The 20,554-nt window shown below is 54.2% G+C and overlaps 5 protein-coding genes across 5 annotated transcripts; 4 read left to right on the top strand and 1 right to left on the bottom strand.

Moving 5' to 3' along the window:
* Positions 1–1,090: 1,090 nt before the first annotated feature.
* PG998_003319 (uncharacterized protein) lies at positions 1,091–1,525 on the top strand (the record flags this gene model as incomplete). The annotated part of the gene is made up of 1 exon (XM_066870137.1): positions 1,091–1,525. One exon carries the CDS (start codon positions 1,091–1,093, stop codon positions 1,523–1,525), a length of 435 nt encoding a protein of 144 aa, XP_066733887.1.
* Positions 1,526–3,525: 2,000 nt separating this feature from the next.
* PG998_003320 (uncharacterized protein) lies at positions 3,526–6,488 on the top strand (the record flags this gene model as incomplete). Its single annotated transcript, XM_066870138.1, has 2 exons — positions 3,526–4,487; positions 4,751–6,488. 2 exons carry the CDS (start codon positions 3,526–3,528, stop codon positions 6,486–6,488), a joined length of 2,700 nt encoding a protein of 899 aa, XP_066733888.1.
* A 1,279-nt stretch (positions 6,489–7,767) lies between these two features.
* On the top strand, positions 7,768–9,813 carry PG998_003321 (nicotinamide mononucleotide permease; the record flags this gene model as incomplete). The annotated part of the gene is made up of 4 exons (XM_066870139.1): positions 7,768–8,254; positions 8,349–8,506; positions 8,574–8,763; positions 8,843–9,813. The coding sequence occupies 4 exons, from the start codon at positions 7,768–7,770 to the stop codon at positions 9,811–9,813; spliced, it is 1,806 nt and encodes a 601-aa protein (XP_066733889.1).
* Positions 9,814–10,378: 565 nt separating this feature from the next.
* PG998_003322 (F-box domain-containing protein) lies at positions 10,379–13,883 on the top strand (the record flags this gene model as incomplete). Its single annotated transcript, XM_066870140.1, has 3 exons — positions 10,379–10,724; positions 10,800–12,262; positions 12,321–13,883. The coding sequence occupies 3 exons, from the start codon at positions 10,379–10,381 to the stop codon at positions 13,881–13,883; spliced, it is 3,372 nt and encodes a 1,123-aa protein (XP_066733890.1).
* Positions 13,884–14,945: 1,062 nt separating this feature from the next.
* On the bottom strand, positions 14,946–17,874 carry PG998_003323 (eukaryotic aspartyl protease family protein; the record flags this gene model as incomplete). Its single annotated transcript, XM_066870141.1, has 4 exons — positions 14,946–17,080; positions 17,148–17,495; positions 17,559–17,686; positions 17,756–17,874. 4 exons carry the CDS (start codon positions 17,872–17,874, stop codon positions 14,946–14,948), a joined length of 2,730 nt encoding a protein of 909 aa, XP_066733891.1.
* Between the last annotated feature and the right edge of the window lie 2,680 nt (positions 17,875–20,554).

Raw genomic sequence — 20,554 nt, forward strand, 5'->3', positions numbered from 1 at the left:
ATCTCGTTGGGCTATGCTTATACTACATCGTACCAGTCATGGCCAATGGATGTATGCAGTGGTCAGTAATGTTCTGGTAATCAGTTTGATGCAACATGGATGGAGCAGCCTGGACGATCTTTGCTTGTTCAGAGAATCGGAGAGGACCTAGACCTCCTCGACCTCCTCACTTCCTGTTCTCTAGCAGCAGGCTATGCAGGATTGAAATTATCGCTGGGGGCGCCAACAGACCAAGCCATGCACCCAGCTCTCCAGCGATCCCTACGTTGAACCCCCAGAGTCCCAGACCTGCCCCAGTCCACCAGCATTTACACATGTTGTACGGAGTATTGACGCATGTACGACCATTGCAGCTGCAGGTCAAAGGAGAAGGAAGAGCTTCTGCCAATGTATTAAAGCTCACGCCCGAGACTCGTGCGGATATCGAATATCGAATGAATGGCGCTGTGCTGCCCTACTTACCTACTTACCTAGCACCAACCCTCCCTGCTGCCTGTTCCCCTACCATAGAAGCTATATCGGGGTATACGATCCACGACAATCACCCACCATGCATGCGATGCATTTATCACTTTCGAGGGGTTGAAATTGGGCCTCCTTTTGACTCTGCCAGCGAGTAATGTTGGTGGATAGGTCGGCCCGGTCAAGGCAAGGAGGTAAAATTACAGCAAAAAGCATTGCAGGTTCCCGCGGTAAAGCAAACAAACTAACGAGGCACGAGTTGTTGACGAAGCGGTTGGTTTGTTGAATAATGGCGAAAAGAAAACACACACATCGCTGGTGAACTCCCTGGCTTGCTGGTTACATGATAACGTTCAATGTTGTGACTTGAATCGTCACTCCCTCCACTCGGTACGCGTAAGTATCTGGGCGGCTGCAAGACTCAAGTCAAGCACCAAGGCAAAACCAAGGCACCTGGAGGGGGGGGGGAGTCGGGACCAATCTGCAATCTTCAATATTAGGGCAGAACGTCGGCAGGCAGGGGACGCGGTAGGGGCCAGTATTTCCGGTTAGAGCCACCTGAAATCTAAATTGCGAGCGCTAGGCAGATCCCATACCGAATCGAGCAACGCTCCCGGTATGGAACGCCATGCAGCCCAAGGTTTTTGTCCGTTTCTATCAGGCACGCAGGCACAACCCTTCCAACCCTGCAGTCGGTCTACTTGCGTGCTTACATACTAAACCTGCGATGGCTATGGTTGCCACGGCCGCAGCGCAAGTACCGGCCAAGTATCCTCGCTTTTCCACGTTTTGGCCATCTTTCTCGATTTGGATGCCAGCCAGCGTCGTCCAAGCCTCCGACCCCACCCACATTGTTAATGGACACTCGGCTGATGGTGTGAAGGAGGAGGTCGAGTCTGCAACCCGTTCGACTGACTGTCCGCCTGTGCTATGGACGCGCGCATTTGCTTTGTTCTCGCTTTCGCTGCCGGCGCTGCTGGCGCTGTTGTTGCGCAAACAATTTGCGCACAACCTTGGCAACTTCCTATCCCGGCGCAACGGCAAAATGGCAAGATGCACATAAGATGCACGCAAGACGATAGAAAGAGATAACAACCACCACCGCCATCTATCAATGCGGCCCGTCGCAAGCAAACTCTGACTGGTGGCCTGACCTCTCGTGGTTGATGCTGACCATCAATACCAAGGAACACCCGGGCACACTCTGGCGGGCGCAGACGTTGAAGATGACTTACAGTACCTGCAGGCATGGCTTTCTGGCCGTGGGCTTGACAACTCACGCAATGGACTGCTGCGCTTCCGCGGTTCGACATCTCGCCCCGTGTGGCAAGCCGCATTTCCCGTCTATTGACGCCTGGCGCCCCGTCGAGGTCTGCCGAAGACAGCATGCTTGAGTAGGTGGTGTCCCGTGTGCGGTGATGGAGGTTTTATTGCTTAGGCCAGCGCGCTCAAGGTTACCATCACCCATCTCATGGAAATTGCCCGCAGATGGGGTCGATGTCGACCAATCAACCGCCCTGTGGTGCCATGCGTGCCTGCTGTACTGGAGACTGTCTTGGGGTAGTACATGCATACCACTATTTGTCTGCGCCACGAGGAATTCCTAGGATCCAAATGGGGAATCAAATCAACCGCTCCTTAACTTCTGCGACTTTTTAAATCACACGGAATACCTTGGTTCCATCGCGCTACACACGCTAGTTCTCAGGTATTTTCCCTCCAACCTGAGGTACTCAGACCTGTCTAGCGATAGTTGGCACGATGGAACGAACGTCCTGGTGGTGCTGCATGACCCGACGCTGCAACACTATCCCCTTTTCGAGTACGGAGCGCGGCTCAGGCACTTTTGTTCTGCTTTTTTTTTTTTTTTTTTTTTTTTTTTTTTTTAACAGTGCCGATTGCCATGCCCACCGTTTTGTCGTGTCAGGTCCAGGTCTAATCGCTCCTCCTGCCGATTCGTATTGGAATCGTCAAGAAATGGCAACAAAGACGGAGTTGTTCCTGAACCGACTGCTCTGCCGTTGCCATGCTGGCGACGTGGTCTGAGATCCAGTCGCCATATATCGGATGAACTGGCAGCCGATAGACATGTTGAAACCTGAAAATAGTAGACCTGGCTGATTCTCTCCGAGTCCTGACCATCGTACTGCGTACTGTGTGCTTGGCCATCCAGCCAGGTTGGACGTGCCTTGCTCCCACATACAGCTACGGTGTCTACTCGCTAAGAATATTACCGTATGCGCTAGGTAATTTTTGTCGTCTTGGTCTAACCAACCAACTACGAGACCCCTGGTCGAAAGTCTGCCACCCCTGTCACCCCTGTCCTTCCTAGCCTGGCCTGTCTCTGCTCGTTTCCCCCGTTGTTTCTACTGTCACCCGCATCTCTTATTTCGCTCTCCTCTCCTCCTTCACCCACCGTCCGCCTCAGTCCCGTCCCTCTTTTAACCTCCTCCGCCGAATCGTAAGGTAGCCCTTTCGACGACAACCTGCCCCGGCGCCGACGTCTCCTTCAATTCTCAAACTTGGTGCATGCCCTTGTACTGAGTAGACGACCCGAGTCCACGACGAGGACAAGCGGAGGCCGAGTAAACGCCAATGCATCGCTTCCAAAGCATCGCTACATAGTCGCCTAGGGAATTCCAACGACTACACCACACTTTGACGAATCTTTCGTCGTGTCACTCTTTTTATGAAAACAACAGCAACAACCTCTTTGCATCTACGCAATCGCCGTGTATGAAAGGTACGGTTCCAGACCTTGTTTTGCGGCCAATATCCAGGTGGCCTGTCACTCGACGATCCGTGGATCCTCAATGCACACTACACAGCCCTCAGCCTGGGAACAAGAATTAGATGCTGACGACGCCCTCTCAACTACAGAATTCACTCGTTGACAACTTTTTGTCAAGTACATTCGTTCAGAAAACTGCCCTGACAAGGTCCGTAACTAACTATCGGGTGGTCGCAGTGGGATGGATGATTGACAAATTCTAGCATACCTTTTACACCCCCTAATAACCTCTTGAAAGCTACTATAACTCGAGCCTCCAACTTGGGAATACTATGCACACCACCACACTAGCAGTGGCCACATTTGTGGCCGCTGCCTCTCTGGCCAGCGCCAGCCAGCCTACTGGGAATAGGCCCAGGATTTACTTTCCGCGACACGTGAAGCGACAATTCACCAACATCACCATCACGAGCGCGCCCTCAGCGGCTTCCACCCCCGGGAGCACCAAGTCGGAATCGTCAGACACCACAAAACGGGACTCGCTCAACCTCGGAGACCTCATCGCAAGCTTGTCCAATGGTCTCGGGTCGTCGAAGAAGGAGCCCTCCAGCTCCGGCTCGAGTGCCAGCGATAGTGACAGCCAGACGATCACTCTTACCACCCCCGTTTTCGTGTCGCCGTCGACGACAATCACGGGCGTTGTGAGCACGCCAAGCCCCACAGGAAAGGGCTCCTCAAGCGCCGCTGGATCATCTGGAAACTCTCCCCTTATCAACCTGCCGTCAAGCGGTTTGTTGAATATCGGTCTGGGATCTACCTCATCAACCAAGGCAGCCGAGTCCGTAGTTTCGACTGCTCCCAGTGGCTCATCGGCTGCTAGCACTACTGCTGCTGGCACATCGGCTGCTGCCGCTTCTTCTAGCGCGATTGTAATTGCGCCCACTGGCATCGTAACCTCAAGCGCGCCGGCTGCCAGCTCAACAGGCGGTGGTTTGATCCCCGGATTGACGAGCAACCTGGGAGACGTCGTTTCTGGCGTGACCAGTGCTGTCCTTCCCGCTCCCACCGCCAACGCTACTGAAGCAACATCCGCCGTCTCGTCTGCCGCCACTCAGTTGACTTCTGCCGCATCGTCTGTCGCTACTGAGGTTACTTCAGCCGCGTCCTCCGCCGTAACTACTGCCGCGCCCACTACCTCTGCTTCGGGCGGCCTGGGAGGTATCATCTCTGATCTCACAAGCGCTATTCTTCCCGCTCCCACCGCCAATGCGACCGAAGCGAGTTCTGCCGCATCGTCTGTTATCCCTACTGGGGTGACTTCGGCCGCGTCGTCTGTCGTGCCCACTACCTCCGCTTCGGGTGGTTTGGGGGTATCATCTCTGATATCACCAGCGCTATTCTTCCCGCTCCCACCGCCAATGCGACCGAAACAAGTTCCGCTGCATCCTCCGCTGTCCCTACTTCTGTCGCGCCCTCCGCCGCCTCTTCTGCTTCAACGACGGCTGGTTTGGGAGGCATTATTTCTGATATTACCAGTGCCGTTCTCCCTCCCACCAGTTCTGCCATAATCCCCGTTCCCACGGCTAATGCTACTGATGCGACCTCTGCCGTTCCTACGGCCAATGCTACTGATGTGACATCTGCCGCCCCTACTGCTTCCTCGACGGGTGGTCTGGGGGGTATTATCTCCGATATCACCAGTGCCATTCTTCCCACCAGCTCCGCAATTGCCAACAGTACTGATCCAACGTCGGCTTCGGGTGGCCTGACCCTCCTCCCCACGGTTATTACAGCAAGCTCGAGTGTGCCAACTCCCACTGGAAGCGCGTCTAGTGCGCCCATCCCTACTCTTTCTGGGCCGAACACCGGAGTTACCTCAGCTTCGGCTTCAACTCCGCCAGTCACCAGGCCTACTGAGAGCGTCAGTATCCCAACGTCTTTGCCCGATGGACCGACGACCATTCCCAATATCACGAGCTCCGCGACACAGGGACCTACTTCGCTCCCTAGCTCTAGCCTTCCGGTCCCAATCACGAATGCTACCGAGCCAGTCTCCACTCCCTCTGGTTCGGCGACGACAACCCCTAGCCCGATCAGTTCCTTGCCGCCCCCGGTTCAGAACTCGACCAGCCCGATCACAACGCCGCCGTCCACACCCACTCCCACTCCCATGCCTACTCCCAGCTCCAGCTCTGCTCCCGCTTCGACCCCCATTGTGATTCTACCCGTTCCTAGCGCGTCTAGCAGCCAGGAAGCTCCCGTGACCACCACAACGCCGAAAAACACCTTCACCAGTGTTCCAGCTACCGGCGTTATGACGGGCACAAACTCGTGGCTCCCTACTTCTATCGTTATCCAGCCTTCCACCACTCGTCCAACAACTGGTGGAACCCAAACGACCGCAACTGGAGTTCCTTCGTACCTGCCCAAGGCGATTACCCCAAGCACCAAACCTGGTGACCAGCCTCAAGACTCGACCCTGATTCAACTGGCATACAAGTACGCCCTGAACTACCCCTTTATCGTCGAGGAGCCCGTTGCGGCAGCCCAGATGTTCTATCTTGTCCCCAAGGCCCTTGGTTTTGCCCTGGGTCTGCCCGAGGACAAGATCGTCATGCACTCTCTGCGGCCTTACGACACGACCCCTCAGCTTGGATACATCACCACCCTGGCTGTTGCTTATGTGCCCAACAAGATGGTTGAGAAGCTCCGAACGGACCACGAAAACCCCAACTCGCCTCTTTACGTGAACCCGGACCAGCTGGTCAGCGAGATGACTGGCCTGATCAACCCATCCATCGACATTCTCTATGGCTCTACTCTTGACGGCGATGGCACCACCACCGGCGGCCAAGCGCCATCGAACCCGTCCAACAACCCCAACGACGCGTTTGGCAACGGCGGTTCATCTTCTGAGCAATCCTCGTCTCAGAAGGGAACCACTGCTGCTATCGCTCTTGGAGCGGCCAGTGTCGCCGGAGCCTATGGTGCTGCCATGTTTATTATTGCCCGCCGGTACAAGCGCAGAAAGCAGCGACACCAGCGCAGCAGCTCCATCTCATCGCCTTCCGAGATGCGCCAAGGTCAAGCTGGTAGCCCCGCGCTCATGGGTGGTGCCCTTCTCAGCCGTGATTTCACAGCTCAAGGTCACAATGGGTACGGTGGAGTCGGTGGTGGCGTTCCTGGCAACACGCGTGACAGCCAGGGCAGCCGGAGGAGCGATATGAACAACTCCGGCCGGACTGCCTTCATTTCGGCGCCAGTCGCCGCCGAGAACTCGCTCGGCTGGAACTGATGAGACCATACAACGCATTTTACATACGACCTGCACGTCCCGTCCATTGACTCTTCAAAAACCATTTCTTTTTTTATCTATTATCTTTTTTTGTTGTGGACTTTTCGATACCCTTCCTGGAGGCCTTTTTTTACTTGATCCTGTTGCTAGATGGCAGAGGCTACCAGGAACTGCAGCGCCCTCGGGCATCGCTCGAATTTTCTTGTTATTTTACTTCTCGAACGGGTTTGACTCGAAAACACGAAACGAGTTGGACAATAGACAATATTACGCTTGTCGGCCGTGAAGGGCCCGAGCCCACCTTTTGCTGGCTCGAGCCTGGCCGACAAGTGCTTTTTCTATCTAATTTATTTGAATGCGGTGGCAGGCGTTCAGGCCGTGTTAAACGCGGTTGGCGAAACGTGTCTGGGTGGTTGGATGGAGAAGAGGAGGTATTTCTGTGGGCTACATATGTGTCTTCCGTGCGATGGGCCAGGACTCTTGGAGGACTCCCGGCGCAGTCGTGTATGCAGCCCGTTGTTGTTGTTGCTGGCAAAGAAAAAAAGTAAAACTGTACAATACAAACTGGGCAGCCCATGTTCACTGTACTGCGCAAGGCACGCCTCGGATATGGTACCAGTACGGTATAGCTCATTGTTTCGAGTATAGCGACTTTTGAAGTTCAGCGCCATCCTGTCTGTGTTGCTTTGCACATATAAACTGAATAGATAACATTCATCCTGCCCAACGGTATGCGGCACGCCCTACGTGATGATGATGACAGTGATGGACTTCGTAATTGAATTTGACACTGGCCGACTGGATGCTGCTGGTTACGGGGGGTACCCCTACTTCATCTTGACGTACCTTGCAGGTGCGGAAGCATGAAACGTCCAAAATAGATGAACCTAAACCCATCCTATGTATGTGATCTTTGCTTTGTTGAACTCAATGAGTACCAATTAAGATGGCGTCAGATTCCACCCCGTGGATGATGCAAACTTGTGGATATGGGGGATATTGACATCCGCCCGGCAGACACACCAAGCACCCTGTCCGGGGGCCCTGTATATGATTGGATTTGGCTCAGTCCATGGTAGTACAGACCAAACACATCGTGCTTCACTGCCGCCCTCAGCCCCCCAGCCCTCAGCCGCTTCAGCACTCAATGCTTACATACATGCGACTTTCAATTCGCTTCTTTGTCAGGGAACCTAATAATACCCCAAAAGCATCCATTCAATACCCCCAATCTTACGATATCACTTGCATGGCTAGTTAAACTTTGGGTAGACTTGCCATGGACCAACAAGGTGCTGCATCAGCGCATCCGTCGCCCGCGACCGCCTCTTCGTCCCATCATCACCATCTGGATTCGGACAGCTCCGACTTGGCATCGCCATCTACACTTTCGGGGTCCACGGCGCAGCTGACACCCGACAAAGGCCCCAATTCCTCCTCTTCGTCAGACGGCGATGAGAAGGACGGGGACACCCTCTGGGCCGACGACGATGAAGATGGGCAACGCGATGTCGACTCGGGGTTTGCCGCCTCGTACGAACTACAGGATCTAAGTGCCCGCGCTGGGAGGAAATCCGCCCGCGGTCTTGATGCGGAGGGGGGGGAGGGTTACGCCCCCAGTGGGCGCCGGCGGCTGAGCGAGAGCACAGCCGCCAGCTTCCAACTGTATACCCCCGATGAAGAGCAAGCGGTGGTGCGCAAGTTCGATCGCAGGCTGGTTCTATTTCTGTCTATTTGCTACATGCTCTCATTCATAGATCGGTCAAGTATGCTCTGCCCTTTCCACAGAAGAAGCCCATCTCGGACCCGCCTCCCCCCTGTCTCTGAATTCAGAAGACTGGCTGACTCGGCGGGATGTAGATATCGGCAATGCCAGAATCGCTGGCATGGAAAACGATCTGCAAACTCGTCCTCCTCGAGCTGGGCTATACGAGTGGTCTCTCTCTTCGTTTTATATCTCGTACATTGCATTTGAGTGGATGTCTCTCCTGTGGAGGGTTATTCCCGCTCATGTATACGTAAGTCTAGCTGGTTCATACTGTGTTATCAGACAACATGCCTAGATAACACTAATCGCAACTGTAGGTGTCGCTCATCGTACTCTCGTGGGGTGTGATAGCTTCACTGCAGGCGGTAGCGACTTCATACCCGGTGTTGATATTCTTACGGACGCTCTTGGGCATTGGCGAAGCTGCCTTTACTGGCGTCCCATTTTTCTTGTCCTTCTTCTTCAAGAGGAGCGAGCTGGCCTACAGGACGGCGATGTTCATAGCTGGTGAGTTATAGCCTTGTCATTGTAGCTGCGTGATGTCAAGACCGCAGAGGGGACGACCAAGGCTGATGATAGATCATAGCTGCGCCACTTGCAACGACCTTCTCATCCTCTCTCGCATGGCTTATCCTGAAGATTGGCGAGGCTGGTCCTATTGCACCCTGGCGTCTTCTGTTCCTCGTCGAAGGATTCCCTTCAATTGTCATCGCTGTGATTGCCTGGAGTGTCGTCCCAGATTCGCCACAGACCGCACGATACCTCACGGCGCGAGAAAGGAAGGTCGCGCACCTGCGTCTCCGGCATGAAAAGGGCCAGTCACGGAATCCCAGCAAACACGCGCCCGAGAGTCGACTCAAAGCGGTCTTGTCGGTATTGCTTGACCCCAAGGCTTGGCTCACGGCGGTGATGTTCTTTTTAACGAACATGGCCTACTCGTCATTGCCTGTCTTTCTCCCCATGATCCTCAAAGAAATGGGCCACACGGCGCTGGAGAGCCAAGCCCTCAGCGCGCCGCCGTACCTGATCGCCTTCGTTGCGGTCCTCGCCACGGCGCACCTCTCGGACAAGCTGGGCGCGCGCTCGCCCTTTGTCGTGACCCACGCCCTCGCGTCCGCGGCGGGCTACCTGGCGCTGGCGCTCGCGCGGCCCCTGCAGCTGGGCCCCCTTCTGCGGTACCTGGCCGTATACCCGGCGGCGGTCGGCTTCTTCAACGTGGTGGTGCTCGTTGTGGCCTGGAACGTCAACAACCAGCCGTCCGAGGGCCGCCGCGGTGGCGGCTTCGCGCTCATGCAGGTCGTCGGCCAGTGCGGACCCCTCGTCGGCACCCGCTTGTACCCCAAGGGCGACGAGCCGTACTTTGAGCCCGGCATGTGGATGTGTGCCGGCGCCATGGCCGGGGTGGCGCTGATGGCGCTGGTTCTGCGGCTCTACCTGGCGCGACTGAACGGGCGGATGGACGATGGTGAAGGCGGCGGCGAGGAAGCGCAGGGCTTGGTGGGATCAGCTGGCATAGGAGGGAGGAGGAGCAGGGGGCGGTTCAGATATATGTTATGATTTCCGTCTTTTTATTTATTTTTACACACTTCTATATCTACTTCTATATATATATATAATATAATATTATTACTACATGTCGTTTCCCCCTAAACTCGGAGGTTACGGGACAAAGGAAGGAAGGGGCCGGAGTTTACAGGCACGTGGCGGGGATTGCAGCTCTAATTCCAATTAGGTGCAGACTCGAATTGACTCTCGTGGCGCGACCTGCTTGCTCTCTCCGTCTCTCCAAGTTACTTCGTCACCATTCTGCGACCCTTCCACTTTTTTCTCCTCTTCGCATCAACGACTCTCCTCAACCGCAAATCCGATAACGAAGTATCGCCACCACCTGTCTCGACAGTGCGCCTCTGCCTCTTCCCGTCGTCTCTCTTTCCACTACTTTCGGCACTTGCTCTGTGCCTGCTGACTCCAATCGTGACTGTGCCATTCGTTATCGCACAGTCAACCCTACTACAACCCTTCGACTCCATCTCCTCAACTTTATGCAACTAGGGCCTACCAACATTTCCACCCAGACTCATCCGACAAGCGCCTCTCCGTCCCCCCCACCCCTCCTACCAACATGGCCTTCATCAGCTTCACCATGCTGGCTCTGTCCCAGACGACATGCAGCCCCGCCCCCGCAGCCGATCGCACGCCGCAGTCTGTCATCGGAGGAGGTCGAGGTGGCAGCTCGGACGACGCGCCTGTCCCGGGAGTCAGTGCCGACCAGCTCGAAGACCGACTTCGCGGATTGAACGTCGTGGGTTTGGACGCCGCCGACTATCCCAAGACACCCGGGCATCGCATCTCCGAGTACGAGAATGCCCTAACTCCCGCAACTCCTCGCCAAGCTTTGGGCTTCAAGGTTGTGCGACGCGCCGGTTCTCAGACGGATGGCAGCGCGCAGCTTACCGATTTCCCCAATGGTTCGTGGATACCCTCCTGTGGCTGGAAATGTATACTCTATTTGAACGTGTACACTGACTTGGTTTGCTCTGTAGAAATCCTGACGCATATCCTCTCTCATCTGCATCCCGACTCCCATGCATCTGTCGCATTGGTATCGAAGCGGTTCTACACGCTCGTGACGACGCCGCACGCCTGGCGAATGGCTTTCCAGCGCTACTTCCCAGGACACGATGCCTTGGTGGTGCCTGAAAAGACCACAGGACCTATGGGCCATGATGATACCGAGTTCATACGGTCTGAGGTGCGCCACTTCACGCGACTGACTGCTCATGCGTCTTGGCGCAGTGAGTACCTACTCCGAACTCGCCTACTGCGAAGTCTTGTTAGAGGCAAGCCCGGGTCGAGCTCCGGGGGCATTGGGTGTTCGGTGCGGTCGACTCATGCTACCAAGAAGGCTAGTGCTGTTTTGACTTACAACTCAAAACTGCCATCTATGGTTACAAATGTCCATGCTACTTTTACATCCACCGGAAAGAAACCCCCGCGGGTCATCCATGCTGCCACAGATTTGTGCGTTACCAGCGCGAGTGACCCAACCACTGGCAGAGTGGAGAAATGGGGTCTCGATGATCCTTTTGCGTTCGCGCAACTGGAGGAAGTAGCGCCTCAATTTCTTCCGTACGGAATCGGAGAGGGCCCTGCCGTGCTTCCGAATGTCATGGACGTGAGTCAGCCTTACGGTGTGGTTGGAGGTGAAGGCTTTCCTGGTGGCCGCGTCTTTTTCCGCCCAAGTGGTGAGTTTAGGGGCAGGTATCTCGGCCAGGAGTCAACTGTTGTCGATGCCCATGCCGATATTCCCAAAATCCCCGAGCTCTCGGAAGCAATAAGCTCTCTTTGGATTGCTAAGACGCCTGCTGTGCCGTCTGTGACCAGCACAATGGTCGGCATCCTGGTCGGCTCTACACTTGGCGTTGTTACCTCCTATGCGCTAGGCAATGATCCATCAGGCCCTCGCTATTCAAACAGCGAGATCAGCGCCCGCTGGGTCCTTAGTCCTGGTGTTCCAATCATCGGGATCAAAGTAGACGAGAGCTACAACCAAAAGAGAAAATCAGCCGCCAGAGTCTGGGCAGTTGCATTGAACGCACTTGGTGAGGTGTATTACTTGACGCAAACGCCGACTCCAGTCGTCAAATCCAAGTCGGAGGACAGCGTCAAATGTGCCTGGCATGCCGGTCGCACTACCTATTGGCAGCTAATCGAGGAGACTCGTCGACGATCGCGACCTGACGAGTCTGGCAAGAACGTTGTCCGCGGGGCTTACTCTCCAAGATCTCCTTCCAATGCTATGGGCCTGACGAAGGATCAGATGATTCCCGAGGCGCGGGAAATCGAGCGATTCCTGCGATATAAGCCCGCGCACTTCCGTAAAGTATGCGACGGCTGGGATATGCGGCGCAAACTTGAGGTCGACTTTGCTAGTACTGATGAGTACGGCTCTGGCGAGGGCATCTTTGTGCTCAACTGTGGCTACGAAGATGGAGAGGCCCCTTCGGTAATACGATATACGCGACACTCGTCCCGCCGTCCACAGCCCCCCAAGCATTCCCGAGACCCCCGTTGAGACGCCTATGGCCCAGCCAGCACCCTCAATCTTCGGGGGTGCTAAGCCGCGATCCCCATCACCCAACTCCTCGGCGTCGCCGTTGCTGCGACAAGTGTTGTCTACTCCGGGAAGTGGCTTGTCCAGTTCCGAATCGATACTGGCGCAGGATGAACTTGACGGGTGGCATGAGACCTCGTTCTCAATGAAAGGCTGCGAACACTCCCATGTCACTGTTAGCAGTGCGGACATGTCACTTTTTGCCCTGATGACCCCGTCCGAAGACCCATTGCTAGAAACACAGAATGGTGCCAAGGGATCAATGACACCCACCGGACAGGCTCCGACAGACCTCCCTGGCAGAGGTGCCAGGATGCTTGGTATCGGTACAAGCTCTGGAAAGGTGATGCTGTGGAATATGCGAGAGAAGCATGCCAGTGCTGGTGTGCAGCCTGTCCGTGTTATCCAGACTGAGTCGCCCGAGATATCAGCCTTGGCCATCTCTGCACTCTACCTGGTGCACGGCGGAAGCGACGGCCTGGTGCAGGCTTGGGATCCTCTAGCTTCCACACTGGAGCCAATTCGAACCCTGAATGCGCGCTCAAATGGCCGAGTTCCCCGGCATATAATTAATGCCAACCCCATCCTCGGTAGCAGTAGCTTCTCAGCAGTCGGTGCGATCTATCTTGACCCGGACCCAGGAATGCTACGTGGTATATTGACATTCGGTACCTTTGTTCGCTATTGGGCTTACAGCTCATCTGGGCAACCTTCGGGCCGCAAGCGCCGAATACGCCATTCAGACGTTCACGGACGCCTTGCCACTCGACGACCAGGTGGTGGCGTCAAGGGTTTTATCGCCGCCGAAACCGAAGAATTACGCCTGGAACAGCAGATTAAAGCTCGGGAGCAGGCGTGGCTTCGTTCACGCTTTGGAGTTGGGCTGGGCGACTTGACCGAAGAAGAAGCCTTGCGTTATGCCGAGATGGTATCGCAAGAAGCGTTCCAAGTCGACGAGCAGCGCCGAACCAGTGCTAGTGACACGGGCTCTGCTGCCGACTTTGATACATCATCCACCACTGGCAGCTTTGACACTGTCACTCCTGAGCCCAGTATCACAGACTTCAGCACTCCTGCGGCTAGCTCTAGCATACAAGCCGCCCCAGCAGCACCAGATTCCGAGAGCGATTACGAGCTGCAAATACAACAGGCCATTCGTCTGTCGCTTCTTGAATCAGCCAATGATGCGGGCCAGTCCCCCCGGGAGACTAGCTCTGGCGACTACGATGCCCCCGTAATGCCCAAAGGGAAGCGAGGGAGGCAGTCGGCGTCGGGCTCCCCCTTTTCAAGCTACACACCCCTGGTGCAGCAGGCTGAGACGGTTAATTCTGCTGCTTTCAATGCTAACGCGGAGGCGGGGGATGAGGATGCGGATTTGAAGTTGGCTTTAGAGCTGAGCCTTGCCGAAGAGCAGAGCCGGCAGTCTGCCTCGAGCTCGATGTCCATCGAAGATGAATTTCCAGCTCTGGGAGGTCAGAGTGGGAAGGGCAAAGGCAAGGCTCTATTTTACTGAGCGATAGATTGCGGATAGCAGCCTGAAACGAGGGGCTTGGGCTTGATGCGTGTTTGTTCTTCTTCAATTCATGATTAATCCTGTTTCTTCATTTCGTGTCCCTCTTGTTTCTACGGAGGGAAGTGCTTTGCTTTTATAGAGAGAGACGAAACACCTCTCAGCCTATTAGTATGCGATTGCATGTTAGAACTGCCTAATTGAATTTTTTGTTATTTGATCTCTCGACCACAACCTCGACCAATACTTGTGTGATAAAGCATGATCTTATAATCACGAAAGAGTCGGGAATGGTAACAGGTTGTTTAATTTGTTTATATCAGTTTGTTTTGCTTGTTTGCTTATATATGGATTGTGGGAGCATGAGTAGAGTAACACCCTCTTTGTCGCTGCTGTTGCCTCTGCTGTGTGTAGCTGCCAATTCTCCCCAACTTACAGGACTTGTTGTCTGATTGAACCCCGATCGTGAAGCAGCAGTGACATGCATGGATCCTCTCATCGCTTCCAAAAGAGAATGCTGCTGCCATGCCAACCAATTCTTATGTATCCATCCAAGTTGCCGATGATAAGAGAGAAGTGTTTTGCTGATGCAAAACCCACGATATTCCCGCCAACGCCATATATTTTACAGAATGTCGTCTGCTTGTCTGCCGGTGTCGCCTTCCTGCTTTGTATTTTTCAAAAGAGACTGGGGGATACTCGAGATACCCCTCCCACCCCCTCCCCTACTTGCACTCCATTGACCGAGAATGGAGATAAATCAAAAGAGATTGCCACCCAAAGAGCGTTTGATATCATAAAAGATGTAAATGAAAATGAAGCATGATAGGAGAAGTTCCCAAGGTGTATGTATATGTGACGCGGTGGGGGCAAGAAATGGAAAGGATTATAAAACAGATAATAGTGATAGCGCGGTGCATCAAGCAACAGCTCAGCGAGGGCAGAAGGAGAAAAGGAGTTCCAAGTTCCAAGTGCGAGAGAGAGAGAGAGAAGATGGCTGCGATTCCGGAGCCATGCGTAAAGGCAACAGATGCTCCTGCCACGCCATCATCTCAAATCTTTGAATCATTGCTCCTCCCAGCTATACCGTCTTGATGCTGGCTGCGGTATATGCACAACGTCGACTCCGTCAAGGCAACCGGTGGTGGGAGACGGTGCGCCTGGCGGTGTAGGGATGTGAACGAGATCTGCGCGAGGATCTAGGCGGTTCGCAAAGTCCTCGGTTCGTGGAGGGGGTTGCGGTATGTGGACGAATTCATCTGGGCCGTCGAGACGGAAGCTCGAGGTCGGACTGGCCTCCTCGTCGGGCTCCGAGGGGGTGTTAGCCCCCAAACGATCCCCGCCGTGTATGGTCGCCCTCCACGACGCGAATGTCTCCTTGTTCATCCTCTTCCACGGTGAAGTTGCTCCCCAGAGTGTCGGCATTTGACCCCGCCGGGATTCCGACGCTGATGGTATCGTTGGCATGACAAAGGCGTGCCCGTCAGGTCCGACCAGCCGCGGCGGTGCAGGGCGTTGATGTGGTAGACGAACATTGTTCGGCAGGGGCCCCAGACAGACTATTCTCGAGGTGTCAATAGGAGCACGCTGGGTGGCCGGAGGGGGTGGTTGTAATGATAACCCCGTAGAGGAAGTCGGCGAGTCCCCACCGGATGAGTCAGATCGACCCAGAGACCTGTGGTCGATTGTATTGGGGGACGGTAGTGAATATGGTATGCTGGGATTGGAATGCGGCCACGAGTTTTGTGACATGTACAGGATGGGCGAAGGGGGATCTGGCATCCGGCCCGTCCAGTCACCTCCACGCGGTGTCAGCGGAGACGGCAGAGGGTAAGTAGAATTATTGCTAGATGTTGGGGACGAGCTCTGATCTGTACTCGAATGATCCGATGGTCGGTAGTGAGCCACATGACTTATGTCTTGGTGACCTTTTTCGCCCCCCTCTTCCATAGGGAACCCGCTGGCTGGTGGTGAATACTCAGGAACTGGTCCTTGCAGTTGTCTCTCCATCTTCCTCCGCGCAGCCTCGTAGGCGCCTAGATTCTGCGTGTCTTCTGAACCGAAATCGGTTGTGTCATTGATGGAATGGGCATCTGACGCATCCAACTCTGCGGGTTCCGGAGGAACGGCCAACTCGTAGCGTTCGTGGTTTATATCAGCTCCAACCTCGACTGCCCGGGCAGTACTTGCAGGAACCTCATGCACGTCAATTTTCTTGCTCTTTTTCCCTGAAAACTTCTTCGTGATTCTTGAGAAAATTCTCCGAACGGGAGTTTGGGGTGGGTCGGGTTCAGATGCAATATCGCTACCTTTCCAGTCATCCACCTCGGACACGGAATTCCTCATTTGGTTCCTCTTCCTCCTACGGAGACAGAATATCGCAATTAAAGAGGCGATCCCGAATAGGAAAGCTCCAACAGCAATACCAACTATCTGAGGTATCCCCAATCCTTCCTTCTGATCCGCTGACTGTGCAGCAGGGCCTGGATAAGGACTAGTGCTGTCGGACTTGGTCGTCACGATAGACGTGTTGTGGCGTGGATTCTCGGGAAACAATGCCTTATGAAGTGAGAATGTGCTCGATTCGTAGTTGGTGATCATGTAAACCTCTTGCATGAATGACCTTCCGATTATGGCCTGGCTGGCATTATCATTTCTCTTCAGAGGAAAGTAGGGAACTGCCGGATCGCCATAACTGAAAAGATTCTGGAACGGGAATCGAAGCGTTTGCGCAAACGCATTGGCGGATATGGTGATATTGACAGCCCCGGGAACATCAAGCGGCTGTCCAAAGTTATCTAAATTGTCCGAACTGGACAGGGTAAAGGTGAAGGAGAGGTCTGGGCGTTGAAAGCTGTCGAAGGTGTTGTCGTTGGTGTACATATATAAACCAAAGGTTTCGTTCCACTTCAGGCCGAGTGCTTGAGCAAAATGTTCGCATACAGGGGTCGGGAGCCACAGGTAGGGTGTTGTGGTATCAATGACTGCCTTGACCGACTCATTGAACCCGAGGAGGGTCCGCGAGGTCGAACTCCACTTCGTCGGGGCCTTATCCAGGTTGGTAACTTGAGCGCTGATCCCCCGAACTAGAACTTCGGTTTGTCGGTCGATGTTGAGATTGAAGTTTGTCGCATGGGGGACGAACCGATTCTCATCGTAGCCCCCCAGAGTGATGGATACAGGCGTCCCCGATTCTCCCCCTGTTCAACATCGTTAGTGACGGGGTCCGCCCCCAGCTGTGTACGCGTACCAGCCAACAAAACTCACCATAGTAGGCCCCGGCAGTGTAACCATAGCTATGGCTAGGAACGACGCCCAATTGCTCGACCATGTTGGCCAAGGGGCTTAGAACAACGGCATCCTGAAATTTCCCAGGCGTGATCCCAAGCCCCAGGAAGCCGGTGAAGTATTGCGTGTCATTGATGCCGGCGACGATCTGTTTCTGCAGTGGCGTCTGCAGCTTCCTTACGCTGTCGTAGACCATAACCGTTTCCATGGCATAATCGCCATTGCCTGCGAGGTTGTGCGGCCCGAGTTGGTATTGCCCCATCGGTCCCCAGCTCTTGGATGCGCCGATGTCGAAGACATTGCCGCGGGCCGTTTTGCAAACATTGGCTATTCGTTCGAATGACATTAGAGGGAGATATTTACGCAGTGATCAGTTCATCTTGGACGTACTCGAATCGCAACCACTGCTTTCCACAACCCAAAGTTCCGAGAGGGCGGTGTTCACAGTAACGTCGACTTGTTGGGCGGGCTCTCCGACGAGGAGGCCGATGGCAGACCAGTTTCCGTCAATCCCGTACCTGTACATGCATAAACAGTTCTTGTGTTAGTCTTGGTGTATCCGTTGCATAGCCAGAAAACCGTTGCACACATGCCATTTTTGAGAGGGCTCGAGCCACAGAGGCTCCAGATCGGCGGATCCCAGAGTACCCGTAGCAAACACAATGAAAGCTCCGAGAAGCGAAGGCGCATATCGTGTTGAACACATGGTGATGGTAGGCCGTGGTAAATATCTGGCCGGCACACGCAGGCGCGAGGTTACCAGTGCGCCGTCGACTGCGTCATGGAGGCTAGTGTTCGCAGCTCAGATGCCACAAGCAAGTATCGGGATCGGCTTAGGCGGGAGTCTCCATGAGTGTCGAGGATCGTAATCGCTACAACAAGGCGGCGTCTTCTCGTTTGTGGCAGCTGTAAAGCGGATGTTGCGTTGAGGTGGTTGCAATCGCAATTGACGGTTGCGACAACAGAGAACCAAAAAAACAACGGAGACAATCAATTGAACAAGACTCAGCTAGCGTACGGTTGGGGGGAAAGATACCTAAGTCTTCCTCTCCCTCTCACGCTTCACGCTCACCCTCGTCCGTTGCTGCCAAGTCTTAGACTATCGGCTCTTCAGCGGACGGACAACAAAACGTACCTACCTAGCGCAGAGTATCCTCTTGTGGGGGTGTTCCGGGGGGGCCTAGGCTGGCTGGGGCCCTAGGCCTATTCGATTCTGGGTTTCTTTCTGCCCAGGTTCCGCCAGCCCACTACACCCCAAACCCGCTGCGGCGCACACTGACACTGGCGGTGCTGGCCGCAGTGCTGGCACACCAAGACAAGCCAGACCTTGTTCCTCGTAGTGAAGCGGGCAGGCGACCAGGGTGCAAGTGACTAATGAGTTCAACCTTGTGTCTAGGATTTAAGCACTCAAGGCGAATGCAATCCTTCAACGGGAGATTAGCAGGGCCCGGCGCAGCATGCTTGTCTATGCTGCCCTGTCTGGCCTGTAGCCTCCGACGGCTTTCTTTTGCTTCTTTTTTTCTTTCCCACCTTCCCACCTTTTCTGCTCCAATTGCCCGTCGCCATCTGCTAGGGTACAGGCCCAGGGCCAGGACCAGGGCCAGGGGGTGCACATGACGCTCATCATCCCACTATCGCCAGTCGGGTGAGTTGAGAGGGGGTTTAGCGAGAATTACCACGTTGAGATGGCGGAACCGGCGGGTTGGTATGCTACTGGCTAGACTGTTGCTCATGTACGATGAATTGATTGGATTCATTGACTGTAGGAGATGCACTGTCCTTTGATTTGCGTAGGTAGCAATGGAGGTCTTGGTTGTCCAGTTGTATGCCGATGTCTCTGAGCAGGCTTGCTATTGTCGACATTGTAGTTGTTACTGCCCTTATGATTACCATATGTTTTATCCTGCAATCATCTCCAGGCCGTTTCGAGACATTGTCACACAGGCTATTGCTCCCGAGTCGCTTCCTTTGCATCGCCTTAGATGTAGGGGCAGAAAAGGCGAGACAAGCGGGAGGGAGATTGGCCCGGGTGTCTTTAACAATACAAACCAAACACTGTCCTTCAACCACAGATCGATGTCAATTGAAACGATGGGGAACAAGAGATGGCAAGTGAAAGGAAGCTGGAAGCCGTCCTCAATGCGATGTATTGTCCAAATCCCCTGGTCTGTCGTCAAGAACCTACATAGTCTAGACCCCAGAGTCCGGGATCATCTTCACAATCTCAGACCAATTAGAAGCCTCTGCCTCTTTTCCACTGCGTTTCATTTACACCGGCAATTTCAACGTCTGGGTAAATGCTGAAGTGTGTTTTGCCGCCACATCCCGTGTCTCCCTCTGGAGACTGGATGCAAGATGTTTCTAATCGGACGGAGGCCACCAGCGACAGACTGAACGTGAACCTATGTGTGTATAAAACAGTTGGTAAGCCGCTCTAGAAAGCATTCGTTTCTCCTCTTGCCCGCACTTCGGCCTTGGTCACTACACGCGTATGTACACGGAATCCCCCATAGTCATACATAGTCATAGTCTTCACGCGGTTGCAAATGCCGGAGTGTGCCTGCAGGGTTAGCCTAGGTAAAGGTCTTATGGCCTGACGGCTCTTGACATTCGGGTTGAAATGACGGAGGTACCTATCCGTCGTACCTGCGAAGCGAGATATGATCAATTCTATCCAATAACCCGATCGATCTCTCCCCCCTTTGGGTAATCCTTGATGACCAGGGACGGAGGTTCTAGTGGGCCTCGTCGTCGACAGAGCCAAACCTTCCAGCTCTGAATGTACATACTAGATAGAGGATGGTGGATGGAGGCAATCATCCCGGCAACTTGGGACCGGCGAGCCATCCGCCACATTTTCTGACAGATACTGAACCCATTTTGTAGCCAATAAATCTTTGTAAGACACCGTGCGTGTTTTTCCGGTAAAGCTATTCGGATAGATCCAGATGTGGCATATTGTAGCTTGCTTGTCAGCACCAAACCTTGAGGTCTGGAGAGACCTGGCGAGGTGTTTGAGCCTTACTGTTGTCCGCGGCGACAACAGACTTTAGACTTTGATATACATTGTTATGTAGGTGAAGACCGGACATTTCTCATCGACTCGAAGATCAGGGTCCCCCTGCCAGGCGGAATGTTGGTGTTGAAATCGCGGCACTCACGGAAGTGGCCCTCCCCCTAATGCCTCAGTCAGGTGCCGCTACACTTTTCTTTCCTTTTGGTGAACTCTCTTCTCTTGCTTCCAACGAGCAACTGTGGCAACTAAGATCAAATCTCAACTTGACTTCGGGGCTGAGAAAGGCGTCCCGTGGCCTGCGACATTGCTCGTTCGTCATGTTTTTTGCAGCGCTTCTTTGCTCCACGAAACGCGACACCTGTAAAGTACA

Source organism: Apiospora kogelbergensis, assembly GCF_038363985.1.
Source record: "Apiospora kogelbergensis strain CBS 113332 chromosome Unknown utg000002l_segment0_segment0, whole genome shotgun sequence".
Classification (NCBI taxonomy): domain Eukaryota; kingdom Fungi; phylum Ascomycota; class Sordariomycetes; order Amphisphaeriales; family Apiosporaceae; genus Apiospora; species Apiospora kogelbergensis.